The sequence below is a fragment of the Amphiura filiformis genome, chromosome 7 (assembly GCF_039555335.1).
Source record: "Amphiura filiformis chromosome 7, Afil_fr2py, whole genome shotgun sequence".
Taxonomy (NCBI): domain Eukaryota; kingdom Metazoa; phylum Echinodermata; class Ophiuroidea; order Amphilepidida; family Amphiuridae; genus Amphiura; species Amphiura filiformis.
In genome coordinates this window covers 67,246,403-67,260,408 of record NC_092634.1, presented here as the reverse complement: position 1 = coordinate 67,260,408, position 14,006 = coordinate 67,246,403, and the positions used below count along the sequence as shown (strand labels likewise).

General features: G+C 39.5%; 1 protein-coding gene across 6 annotated transcripts in view; it reads right to left on the bottom strand.

Annotated features, from left to right (window-relative positions):
* The window catches only part of LOC140157511 (DNA polymerase theta-like), a 54,085-nt gene that overhangs the window by 21,361 nt on the left and 18,718 nt on the right, over positions 1-14,006 (bottom strand). For all 6 annotated transcript variants that reach the window (XM_072180731.1, XM_072180728.1, XM_072180726.1 and 3 more), the window contains exons 12-19: positions 13,119-13,332; positions 12,500-12,651; positions 10,989-11,307; positions 9,912-10,155; positions 6,113-8,946; positions 4,545-5,540; positions 3,068-3,199; positions 1,735-1,901 (exon numbers count right to left, since the gene is read on the bottom strand). In XM_072180731.1, coding sequence (XP_072036832.1) covers positions 1,735-1,901; positions 3,068-3,199; positions 4,545-5,540; positions 6,113-8,946; positions 9,912-10,155; positions 10,989-11,307; positions 12,500-12,651; positions 13,119-13,332 — 5,058 coding nt within the window. The remainder of the gene's footprint in view (positions 1-1,734; positions 1,902-3,067; positions 3,200-4,544; positions 5,541-6,112; positions 8,947-9,911; positions 10,156-10,988; positions 11,308-12,499; positions 12,652-13,118; positions 13,333-14,006) is intronic.

Here is a 14,006-nt window from a genome sequence, read left to right as displayed (position 1 = left end):
CAAGAACAAATAAACACAATGGGGAACGATTGCTCGCTACAAGAGGAAACTGAATATATTTAATAAGAAAGAATGAACAGTTTAACCAACCCAAAGTGTTACAATTAAACATGACAACAAATAAACACAAATCCCGACCGGCACACAACCCAACCCAAAAAAAAGCAAGGGAATGTGCCGGCATGGGAATCGAACCCACGACCTTCCGATCTCTAGACGGACGCCTTATTCTGACTAAGGCTAATGAAAGTCAATGTTATGTTTAGCGTAACATTTTTTTCAAACCACAATTCATTATTCATTATTTTGCAGGGTTTCATTATTTACAAAATAGCTGCCATTTCATCAACACTTGGCGCACTATATACCATCCATATTCTGTGAAAACAAAACCCTAATCAACCATAGGCCTTTTTTGAAGGCATGAACCAACCTATAAATTATGGAGGAGCCTAAATTTGTATTTATATATGTCACCATCCAGGTATTTATACCAGCTCTGGATCTTACTAGTAAAAATGCCATAAATTGTTAAATTGCTGTCCACATTATTGGTCCAAATCAGCCCTCCTTGGGGTAATGGCCAATAATAGTTCAATTTGATGACAGAATCTGGTTTTTGGTTCTTTTTTTTATTATTTTGGAATAGGTTGATTTATCATTGGCATGTGTGCTTGTGTTCCCATTGGAAACTAATTGTGTATTTTGGGATTTTGGCATCACAAACGCGGCCATAAAATCCAAACGCGGGCAGGTTACGCTAAACATAACATTGACTTTCATTAGCCTAATGACCCCTCAGACTATTAACCATTTTTTTCACTTTAAATGCAGATATTGTCTTGCACATAGACTAATTCTTGTAAGCTACATGGTATTAAATTTCAACTTCTATAAAAGTGGTAATTTTTGCGTGTGTAATTTTTCGCGCTTTGCCAATTTTGAACTACTGTAAAAGTAGAAATTTTCGCGAGGTTTTTATTTTCGCGAATTTCGCGAGTGGACATAAAATCGCGAAAATAAAAACTCATGAAAATAACCTTTTGCATTAGGTTTCTATTGTATCAATATCAAAACCGTGAAATTTAATTCTCGCGCTATTGACAAAATCGTCAAAATCGCGAAAATATCTTCTCGCAAAAATATTGACTTTTACAGTACATTGCTTGTTTTTAATTTCACGATTTTGTGTTTTCTTACATAGACCTATACATTAAAAAAACACATTTGTGTGTTTTGTTTTCCCGGTATACAGGGTGATATAAAATGAACTGTACCCAAATTCAAAAATTAAAATAAAATACTTACCGACATTTAAATAATTTGTGTTTGTAAGCTGTAACAGGATAGTATGTTTCCTATTATTGGTGAAAAAAATCATGTCTTTACCTCAAATTGTTTTGAAGAAAACTACATGTTTATAAAACACACCAATTTTGTTACTGCAGTAGAGAACACGGATAAACTTAGTTCCATGTGTTGGTCTAAAAATGGGATGATAAATTGAAAACCACTTATTATCAAAATTCAAAATTTCTACTGTAAAACACTTATCACTGCTTTCTATGATAGTTTTTTGATATGTACAATCTCCGCGAATATATTATATAAAAAATTTGGGTACAGTTCATTTTAAATCACCCTGTATGTGTTAAGCGCGAAATAGCGTGAAAATTAATGTACCGCAAAAATTTCCACTTTTACAGTACTCTATTGTAATCTTCAACAAATTACCTGTTGTTTCAAATCAAATACACTCTTTATGGTAGCTTGATTCTTCCTGTTGCCATGGCTACCATTCTCACAATATTCCATTTCAACAATGGTCTTAATACAACGAAGTCTCTCATTAATGGATAGGTCAGGATCAGGTAGTGGCTGGGCTAGGCTCTCATCTGGATCTGATTGAAATAAAGACGAAAGATATACACATTTCAAATTAGCAGAGAGTGGCAGTATAGCCATTTTTTCTGGGGTGAGAGCATTTTAGAGGGAGTCACAAATCAAAAGAATTTGCATTTTTTTCCAAAAATGAACATTTTAACAATTTATTTTTACCGGGGGGTAAATTCAGATTCCTGAACACATGGATATGCATATGAAGCCCAGACTCTGCCATTTTCAATGCCAGTTTGCAACCAAGCCTTTAAATAATTTGTTTCAACTGTATTGCAATTTTGTGCTATTCGCAAAAAGCATATTATGTGCCCATCCACCACAAACTGGTCGTAAAGGCGGCATTTTCCATTTTGAGATACAATCAAAAACAGTAATTGGTTTTCTATGTTGAATATACTAGGAATTTGACCTTTGATGAACTATAACTTCACTTCCAGATGTCCGATGAAGCTGGTGGAGGTGTCATTTTGAAGCTGACAGTGAATTCTTTCAACATCTGCAATAAACCGAAAATGAGGTCCTGGGTGCAATTCCTCCTTTAATAATTACTTAATGACAAGACTGATTTAGCAAACAAATTTCATCATAGTTCAAAAAATGTTATGTTACAATGGTCCACATTGTGCAACACTTTGTAAGACATCATCACAGCTATAGTGCATAGTGTGTCTCATCTCAACTTTTTCATTTCGCAGTGGCAGATTGGAATCAATGCATTTACTTGGTTGCATCATCAGCATAATTATACACAACTCGCCCTTCTACGCGTGTGTTTACTCCCCGCTGGATTAAGTTAGTGCATGCAATTCGAATCTGCCACTGCAACGTATCTAACATGGCGTTACTCTCAATTAGAGAAGAGATACACTATATTGCCATGTTTTCGAGTTATGGATCCAAAACAATAGAAATAAGGTTCAAATGACTATCTATCAAGTGATACTTTTGTGCGACAAAGCCAAAAGATGTCTATGAGCCAATGGTGCAAGTTAGCGCTACCCATTGCATCAACAGGTAATGTCATGGATTGATTTTGAAGTCGACATTGAGTCCGTCTTGCTGATATGGGTAGTGAATTAGCAGGCTCAGTTGTTTTCACAGGATTTTGGCCAGACGGCTTGCCTTATTTCAGACACTGTTAACCAAACGGCTTAATTTAATAACACACCTTGAGCTGGCTTTTCTTGGAATGATATAAAGTATGCGTCCTTATCTCCCCAGCACACAGCCAATCCTGTCACCAGCAAGCATTCATCCTCAATCAATAGACCATCTGCTTTACCAGACTTCTTTGAGTTACCTGTGATAATACAAGACGAAACTGAAAATGATAATGATGCACAAGAAAATTTTCTACAAAGGCAGAAGACCCTTAATGATTTGCACCAACCTGTAACTGCTAAAAACATGAAGGAAAAAGTGAATCCTGGTAAACCCAAAGTCAGTACTGATTCTCACTTTTTGAGTTTTGGAAGAAAAGCTCTTAATTTCACCCTTGCTCCTCTTTTGTACCTTAGGCCACATCATCCGTCATTATGTGAAATGGAAGTTTCAGGGGTTTTGGCTCGTTTCTGAAGCATACACCACTTTATTGATGTACGATACGATGTGCCTAAATGTCATCAAATTCGATTTTTGCCCTTTCACATAGTGGCGTATGTCGTTCGTACGTCAGTTTGTGAAATGGAAGATATTGGATCCTTATGGGATTGTTAACATAGGTCAATTAACTAATTAACATTATATTAAGTATAGTTTAGCTTTTTTAGTTGGTGTACTTGAAGAACTTGATATTTAAATCCGTTGGGCCAAATTTCATAACAATGATCAAAATCGCTGTACGCCACTATGTGTTGCGACTGACGAAACGTAAGTTCCCAACCCTACATGAGCACATACCTCCTCTAACAAATCCAAGCCACTCTGGTATGGACCATAAATAATAAGCCAACATGTAACAATATCAATTTTGAATTGATGAATAGATCCTACTTTCCCACCAATTTCAGACAAGAAAATTGTATAATTTCCATTGAAAAAAACAACAACAAAGCTTGATCCTTACCCTTTTTGAAACTCTCCTCCAATACCATCACCATTCAGTGGCAATACCTGGCTGTCCATAGTTGGCAGTAGTGATACAAACTCACCCTTCTTATTTCAAACCCACCCTTTTTATTTCAAACCCTTTATACCAAAACTCCGAAACCCACCCTTTCTAAGCATGGTTACTGATCATAGATAAGTGGTTATAGTGGTCCAGGAGGTGCATATTTGCATCCAAAGAGAATTAAATTGAAGTTTTAGATGACTAAACAGAATGGGATTTCAATATTTTAGTGACATTCAATCGGAAATTACAGTAAGCTTTGAGATTGCAATTGTCAACTTCTAAACCCACCCTTTTTATCAGTGACCACACTTTATATTTGGACACACATTTTAACCAGAAATTTGTCAAACCCACCCTTTTAGGTATTTTGTGGACCCTTCAAACTCACCCTTTCTAAAGCATGGGTTAACAACTATGCTGTCTGTACAGGGTAGGGTGTACACCCTACCCTACCTACTCTGGACATCATGGGAGAACAGTGTCTGACATTTAAAAAAAAAAAAAAAATTAAAAATCTTGACCCTTCACTTACCTTTCCGAAACTTTCCTCCAATACCACCACCTTCCACTGGTGGTTGATAAGTCTCACAGGCCATCGACAACGAGTACTCCACTTTACACTTCCACTCTTCTAAAAATGTCTCAAATAGCTCCCTGGTAGAACACACATCTATAATAGTGAAGGCTCCATCGGTGCATGGAATCATGGGAGATGACTGAGGCATGGGTGAAATCTGATGCCTTATGGGACTGGGTTTATCCATCGGCGGTGACGAAGCTGAATCACTTGACGTGTCGAGGCGTAGATCAAGATCCGAAGCATCAAAAGCTTTATTCATATCGGTAAGTTGGGACTCATCTGGGTTTCTCTCAGAAAATAAACCCTGGGAATCTTCTGGTGGACTCAAATGAAGGATCTTTTTGGCTGTCCTTGCCCTTGATGTTCCATTCACTAAATTTGCTGCAGTCTTGTACTTTTCTTTTTTGCCAGTACTTTTCCCCACTTGTGATGCGCCAGCTCTTTGCGCTTGTGTCCGTAATCTCTGCGATGATCTCTTGCTACCATCCGCAACAGATAACGCCTTTGTTTGTGGTGTTTTTGCAGTCTTTTTAATTGTCCCTTTCAACAACTTTGGGGTATTAGGTTTCTCTTTAGGTGGAGTCGGCGGCACAAAATCTCCATCACTTGTCCTCCTCTCCTCCCCTCCTTCAGACGTCCTTTCTTTGCTCAGTCTTCTAGGTGATACTCTTTTCACAGGTCCTTCAGAATCTTTGCTTATCTTTGGTGGTGATACTCCTTCCAAAGAATCCACTCCTCCGTTTGTACTGAGTTCATCACTCCTGCGTTTTCTTGCGCTTTTTCCTGGTATTGTTCTACCACTGCCTGCCATTTTTGCATTAGTTGCTATGTGCGCACTACCTCTTTCAGTTGGCTTTCCTAATGATGTAGAGCTTGTCACCATTGTCTTATGTTGGTGCATCTCTGTCTCTTGCGGTTCAGCAGCCACTACAGTCCTATATTGCACACCTGAAAATAAGGGATGATATAACAAAATTTGAGGTTACAATATTTTTTATTGAAATTATTTATATTAAAAAGGAAAACGAGAGGTCAATCACATCTGTAGGGCACAAATTAGCAATGTTATGAGCAAATTTAGTTTGCCTGAATTGTCCCAAATTTTGTGACCCAATGCTGTCAATGACTTATATTAATGTAGGGCTTTATCACCACGAAGAACCACAGCAAAAAATCCGCTATCACTCCATCATTGATACAAGTATACAGGTATCAAATATTATGGCATTGTGACTTGTCTCATTATGCCTCCAGAACATGCATGCCTCCCCCCCCCAAACCAGGCACTGGGGGTTTAAATTTCACATTTTTGTCATTTTCCCATTGGATTACACAAAACAGGGTCTCCAATCCCAAATTCTGTACCGAAGTGAGCAATTTATGTAAATCAATGTCGTCATAGCAGTAACCTAGATCTAGCCCTACTCCCCAAAATCAGTATCATGTGACCAAATATGAAATAAATTCCAATATTTTAGAGGATTAGAGCAAGATTCAAATTCTTGTATGGTCATGCCTACCTGAATCATCTTCGCCTGCAAACATATCCAGCATAGCCATAGTCCCTGGACTAAACTGATCCTGCAGCATGCTACGTGCCTCACAATTGGAGCTCTTTTGTCTGCTTCTTAATGGCATCGGATTGGTTGGCCTGCTACTTGGTACAGACTGAGCAGGTATAAAAGACTTTGATGTTCTGGAGGTGATTCCACTGGTCATTTCACCAGGCTTTTTGCTAGCACTTTGAGCTGTGTGAGATGTTGCGGTCTGCAAATGACCACTAGCCGTTTGAGCAGGTATTCTAACAGTTTCAGCAGGTCTGACACACTTTAATGCTTTGGAGGTAATTGCATCTGGCCTTTTGCTAGTACTATGAGCTGCATGAGACTTAGACATGTGTGCACTATTGGTGTTAAGCTGTTCAGAAACATGCTCCACGTTGGGGACTTTCCTAGATGTTGCAGTCTGCAAATGTTCACTACTGGCAGTCTGTACTGGTCTTACAGGCTTTGATGTATTAGAAGTAATTCCATTGGGGTTTTTACTAGCATTTTGAGCTGCATGAGACTTAGGCACTGAAGACAGAGTATGCAAATCACACATGTTATTCCTTGCTGCTGCTGCTTGCTGTGGCTGCGGACTGCTCTCTTCACAACTAAATGAATCTGTCCACTCAGCTGCTAGCTGCATATCGGCTTCCAACTGAGAATAAGCCGGTGAAAATGGTGATCTCTCTTGTCCATCTATGGTCTGTGGTCTGGCGGATGAATCTGGTATTGGCCGATTCTGAGTAGGCAGTGCTAATTGTGACATCTCTTGTCTATTTATAGTCTGAGGTCCTGAAGCCGAATCTTGTCCATCAGATATTGGTTGATTCTGAGGCAGATTTGCATCATCATCAACAGGGAAATCAAATGAGTCACTCATATCCATGGCAACAGCATCATCTAAATTTTGCTCATTATCTGTGTGCAGCATTTCAGATGGTTCCAATGGGCAAGTCTCCAGATCAATTTCATGCTCTTTAAGAGTGCCAGAGTCGCGGGACAATACTTTAATTTTGGTTACACTTACAATATCAGATTGTTTGGAAGTTCTTTGTAAATCTGGCGATGCCGTCCTCGCGATTACCTCATTCTGTGCGCACACTTCATCTACTATCCTCAACATTTGCGTGTCCATTGAAGGAAATGATGGGCTGAAGTCTGATTGACCACTTGGTGATAATGGAGATGCAACAGTGTCTTCATCACCATGGTGACATGGTGCCCCAGATTTACACCTCTCCGTTTCAGATATTCCTTTGTCATCATGAATAGCTTTGTTTCCAACATCACTTAAAATTGCAAAATGGTTTTTATTAACACCAACATCATTTGGTGTACTGCAATCAATCGCTCGGTCACCTGCCTCAATGTCTTGGAGATCAAAATCTTCAGGGACAGAAAACAACTCTGGCGATGTGTCTTTACTCTTTGTCTGTCCAAGATCTTTTGCCAAAATAGTTGGAGTAACACTCTTGATGGGTGGTGCACTTTTGAATGTTATGGTATTGGAATCATGGGATCTACAACTTGTTTCTCCATTTCCACTCGCAAGTGTGCTGCCAATAGCAGTTCCTTTCTTGGAAGTTCCAACATTACAATCATGCAATGAAGTACCCTGCTCTCTTCCATTCATCTGTTTGCTCTTGACAGTTGCTTCACTGTAATGACTTTCCACCGAAGTTACTTCACCGCCATTTGATATCGCCTCAACCTGTGGTAGTTTACTAGTAGCACTCTTTAGTACATGTGTGTTGACATTGTTTCCACTTAGAGCATGACTAGACTGACTTCTAACTGCATGTACATCTGCCTGGATAACAATCTGCTTCTTCACAGTATTATTTCTTGTAGAACTAGATCTGTTGCAAACTCTTTCATCCACAGCACCTGTCCTGCCTCCATTTGGTTCTACTTGTTGCAAACTATTGCTAATATTGCTTTTAAGTGTGGATGACCTTTGTGCATGGTTTGTTCTCATCTTTTCCACAAATGTCTCACTATTGCTATTAAGTACAGATGACCTCTGCACATGGTTTGTTCTCATCTCTTCCACAAGTGTCTCTCTATTGCTATTATGGGCAGACAACCTCTGCACATGATTTATTCCAGTCTCTTCTGCAACCAATGATGTCTGCATATTCATACATCTATTACTTTGGTGAGTGTTCCCCTCGTGTGAGGAAGAGTTTGACTGAGTTATGTTGGTAGGTACTGATGTCTCATTAGGTCTTATTAGTTGTTTCGTCTTATTTCCATCACTATTTGTATCTTGTACAGGTTTTACACCATCATTGGGTTGTTTATCAACATGGCTTCTCTGTCTGTTGTTTGCATGAGTAGACATTGGATTATGATTGTTGTTGACACCACCAATAACACCAGCATCTTGTTTATGTGATGCAGAAATGTTCCTGTTATTGACCGCAGTGTTCCTCTCCTTGTCAGTTCTTACATAATGTCCTCCATTGGATTGCGTCTCATTCTGTCCTATCTGCCCAGATCTACCATCGGATCGTCCAATTTCGCTTCTGTATGTATTTGTCTTGTTGCTAATTGTTCCCTGTTGTCCACTGGCTCCATTACTAGATGATCGCTGCTGTCCATTGGTTCCATCCATTCTGTGGTTTGCTGATCCCCATTGAACTCCAGTTACTCCCAGGTCATTTTGCAAGATTTGTTGAGCTTCACTGACAATAATGCTAGCAGCCTCTGCTTCGGTCAGACCCTTGCGACCTGTGGCCCAGATGCATCGCGTTTGCTGGCGTTCCTCAGCTTCATACTGGTGTTCATCAACAGCTCTTCTGGAACTAAATAAACAGAACAAAATAATGCATTATAAATTGGTGAGAAACATTGCCTATTGTGATATCTTGACACTACTGTAAAGCGGGAAATTTTCACAGTATTTTAATTTTATCGCTTTTGCGGTCAAACAGGCATACGTGAATTTTTAACTGAATATCTTTCATCCAGGAAATAATGACAATGAATTTGACATTATAATCTGATCTACTGGACTTACTTTTTATGAGTGGCAATATTTCGGGCTGTCATAACTTGGCGGAGGTCTACAGTTCAGCGATTAAGAATATACCTCAGATATGTGACTCAACTGTGACCTGTGACACAACAACATCCACTTCAAAGGTCAACACTCTTTTGTCGCTAGAACTTCAGTTGGCCTGACGAAATATTGTGACTTGTAAAAAGTAAGTCCAGTAGTCATAGAAATCTATATAGTACGTATCAATTCCATTTTCTGACTTGGAATTGGAAGTACATTTCATAAAGAGATTTATTTTAGTGTTCAATATAAATGTAGCTGTAGATGCAAACCGGGAACTTTTTACTGAATGTATCCTATATTATTTCTTGACAACATAAACTGTAAAACACAGGGGTGGCCACCAGGTGCTGCTCTAGAGGCACAATTTAGCCATTCATCTCCCCCCGCCCCATCTCAGGACAACAGTGCAAACTGCACACAGTTTGTCGATCTGCATATTCATTATGATACTTTTTGTATGAAAAGGCTTCACAGCTAGGCCGCATTAGATATCATCGAGGGTCGCATAGTTATAGCTAAAAGCAACTCATAGATGATTATACAATTAAGGGAATGTGTTTACATCATCATCATTAAATCAACTCATACCTTTGAAATGGAACAGCAATCCTCAGTAGGTTCTCAATGTCAGTAGTCTTAGCATTGGCTACATCAGACACACTATGATACCCATTATTATATAACAGTCTAGCATGGTAAGCTTACCTCTGAAATGGTACAGCAATCCTAAGTAGGTTCTCAATCTCGGTAGTCTTAGCATTGGCTACATCAGACACATTATGATACCCATTATTATACAACAGTCTAGCACGGTAAGCATTCAGAAGAGAGACACGCACTAGATCACATAGTTCTCGCTGCACGCCAAAGTTGAGTCGGTTCTGAAACTGCGCTAACAGAAGCTCCAGGTTGTACCAGCCCAATTTGCCACAGAATACTGTCACCATGCCTGGGAAGAAAGATGGAAATAAATGTAATCAAGAATTACAAGCCATAAAATATCAGAATAAAAATCAGTTCTATTGGACATTTTTTATTATAAATGGAAAGCTTCAGTGTGTGTGCATTCGAAACGCCATCAAACCGAAGTGCTTAACTTGCATACACACCATCAAAGGTAGGTGCGCTGTAAATCTAGGTCAAAGTGAGGATAGCGTTTGCAAGGAGAGGATATCTTTTACATAGATGGACCTTACTTTGTGTGGGGTGTATGAAAAAAAAAACACTTACAAGCTTTTCTCGCTTTTAATTGGGGTAGTGTGAATGTCTCAGTGTGAATGCACAGAATGCAAACACAAAGTGGGTCGAGGTGCAAACGAGGACACACACAAGATCTTTCAGCCTAAACTGCGGACTTACCTCCAACCAAGGACAGTCCTCAGTCTCAAACTACTGCAAAAGACCTCAAATGCATGCTAAATGCATTATAGTGATATTTGCTCAAAACCGCGGACCATACGTTTTAGTCCACGGTTAGGCGATGAAAACATGATACGCACGTCCGCGGTTAGATAGCAATACACACTGTCCTCGGTTGGCGGTAAACACACACGGGGTGTGTGTGCACATAAAAGACATTGCCGGTGTATGGTTGGGCCTTGAATCATGGATTGTAAATCTTTATGCGAGTCCACAGTTTGGCACAGAGTTCCAGGTGTATGTACAAGAGCTCGTTTAAATGCATCCAAGTTTATAAGTCCTCTTTTGCCGGTCCTTGTTTGCCAGTCAATACCAGTAAGGGGTGTGTTTTGGGGGGGGTGTGTAAGTGAGATATGGACTTACCAGCAAATGTAGCAGCATTTTGCTGTAACGACTGTAGCTGACCTCTGGCACATTCGTACTTCCTTGCCACTGCATTCAATGGCATCTCATTCACCAAATCATTCAATATCAATGCCGTGTAGAAACGATTATGGATAGCCAATGTGTGCTGCTGCTTTGCGGTATGTTTGGGAATATTACCGCGAGCTGCACGCACTAGAAACCGTTCCTCCACACCGACTAATTCTGCGACACGACGTTTGTCGGTGGAGAGGTTTTCCCACTGGCAGACAAATTGATACCAGTTAGGATAAAAACCATAGCTGTAGATGGGTGTCACCTTGAAGGGAAAAAATAAAAAATAATGTTGTACCAACACACTTACAACAAATTTATTTTCCCTGCCACATATACATCAGAATCATTTTGCTTTAACAAGGGCGCAGTCATAGTCCAACTCCTCTCAGGACTTAAGATTTAATTATTACTTATAGTTTTTGGCAAGGTTCTTCAGAGGTCTGTTGATTTGGCGCTGTGTAAAGAGTATACAAAGTGTGGTTCTGATTGGCTAATTGAATCACGTCATCACATCAGCACCTCATTCGCTGATCAAGGTGTGTCACATAGTAAGACCCAGGCATGACCTTTTTTTTATGCAATAAACAGAAGGACCCAGGCGGCGGATGACATGATCGAGCCGGCAACTTGTGAAACCGCCTGGCCGTATGGCATTTTCCAATATAGTCGGTAAGTTTTGTGGGGTTCATTATCGAACCCCAACGGTTTTAGCTTGTATTTATATTATTTATCAACATAGGCCTATTTTTTGGTGATATTTCAAGCGTTTTAAAATTTCAAAATAATCCTATTCAATTACACGGTTGACGACGAAAATTTACTGACTTTAGAGAATGCACGGCGGCCACCACCTGGAAGGACCTTGCCCAATATACTATAACAGCTGGACAGGGTGAGACAAGTAAGGTAAAGCGCCTCCAAAATAATCCTAGCTGCAATGTTTAGATTAGTATTTTACTTCTGTCAGTCTCGACATTTCAGTTATACAGGTGTATTGAAAAGGGACGCTTAGACATTATTGTCACTTGGAACGTTTTGTAGGGGGCGCTTATCATGATAAGGGTGCTAACAGGCTGCATAGGAAGGCGCAACATGTGACGTACGAGGCTGGCGAAGATACAGGGCTGACAGCCCCATTCAAAATACACGGTTAGCAATTACAAATGGAAAATTAACATACTTGCAGTGGGGTACTTTGTCGAACCCCGACGGTTTTAGAGTAAGATAATTTTGCTTTGATACCACACACTGTACATAACAAATTTAGAATTGTTTGTGAAGATTTCATGATTATGTGTTAATCCAATGGCGACCTCAAAATTGACGATATCGCTTCCATCACCGCCCTGGGTGCTAATTAGGTTGAATACAATACCCAAAAATTGTCCTCAATGGCTAAGTAAAGGATGATTGGGGCAAGTTCAGATCTCCTTTTTTGATTATTTTCAGCTTACCTGATATATAATATGTAGCTCATTTTCTAGAACAAAGCTTTTCCGTGCTCTCTGTAACTCAGTGAACACGACCAGTGCTTCATCAGGAGTCAAGGCTGAAGCTAAGGTGGCACTTCCCAGCTGAGATGGTTTGTACATCTTATGCGCCGTGTCTGCCAAGAAGAATTTGAAGAATTTTTTTAGGTTATGAAAGAAGTCAGACAAAGCGAGGAAAGTCATTCAACACAAATCTGGGGTTTTTTGGCCTTACTATTTCACTTTATACGTATACAGACACATGAAATTGGCAGAAAAATTGTTAGCAACCTTGATTTCAGTTGATTGCTGAATATTGAGATGTCCTACTACTTGTCTCATTACATTTTGAAACATAATTTTTCTAAAATGTTATAACTTTTGGAAATGTTATTCAAAAATCATCTTAAAAACATTCACTTTCAAAAAAATCACTGACAAGGATCCAAAATGCATTTTTTTCCTGTTCAAACTCTATAGTCGCCCCAAAGTCGCGAAACTGTGGTGGGCATTTTCAAGTCACAGGGCAATAGTTCAAAGTTGCCCATTGGGCTACAAACTTGCCGGTTTAGCAACCCAGCAAGGGCCTAGCAATATTACATACCTCCAGTCTTAACTGTCTGTAGTCTAATAAACTCTCTTTCCTGCAGAAACTTGACACATCCAGATATAGCTGCTGAAGTATCTGTAGGTGCATCTTCCGACTCAGTGTTGTTGCCATGGTTCTGAGGGTCAGAGGTCATACTGGAGGCTAGGAGAGTACTGGCAGCATATCGTTCCACGTCTGCAGGACTTGAAGCAACACCACTTGCAATCACCTGGTATGAAACAAGTTTAGTTGAGCGAGGCATAAAATGCTTTGAGATAAATGTCATCTCCATAGGTGACAAAAAACCTGTTCTACGGGCCCAACCGACCCAGAATTTGCAGTTTGGAGATATTTTTGTTGCTAAAATCAGATTTTTTTTGGATTTTGGTGAAATTTTACTGTAATTACTGAAAAAAAATGACTGACCGTCCCAATTTGAAAAGTCCGTCTGCCAGTAAAACAGGCTTTTTTTTCATCGCCTTATTCCCAAATATGCAAGCTAAAATGTGACTCCTCGTCACAACTGAGCCCGGATGTCGCCAATCATCATTTTTGAGATATTCAACCAAAATATTCTGCTTGAAATTAGCTTTAAAATGATGTATATCATGTCTATAGTACTTGACATTTAAGTAGTGAAAAATCAATAAAACAGTCAATAAATCCTTTCTTTCCTATTGTTTATTGTTAAGTTCGATGGAGCATATCTCAATAGTGGCACTGGCGACATCCGGGCTCAGTTGTGGCGAGGAGTCACAAATATGATTAAAACATTACCTATTACACCAGTCTCCCTTGGCATTGTAGCTGAAATACAAAACATAGTAAAACAATACCACGGGGAGCATTGTTAGCATCAGTGATGTAACAAAGGGCAGACAATACCACCCTCTTTGAATAACA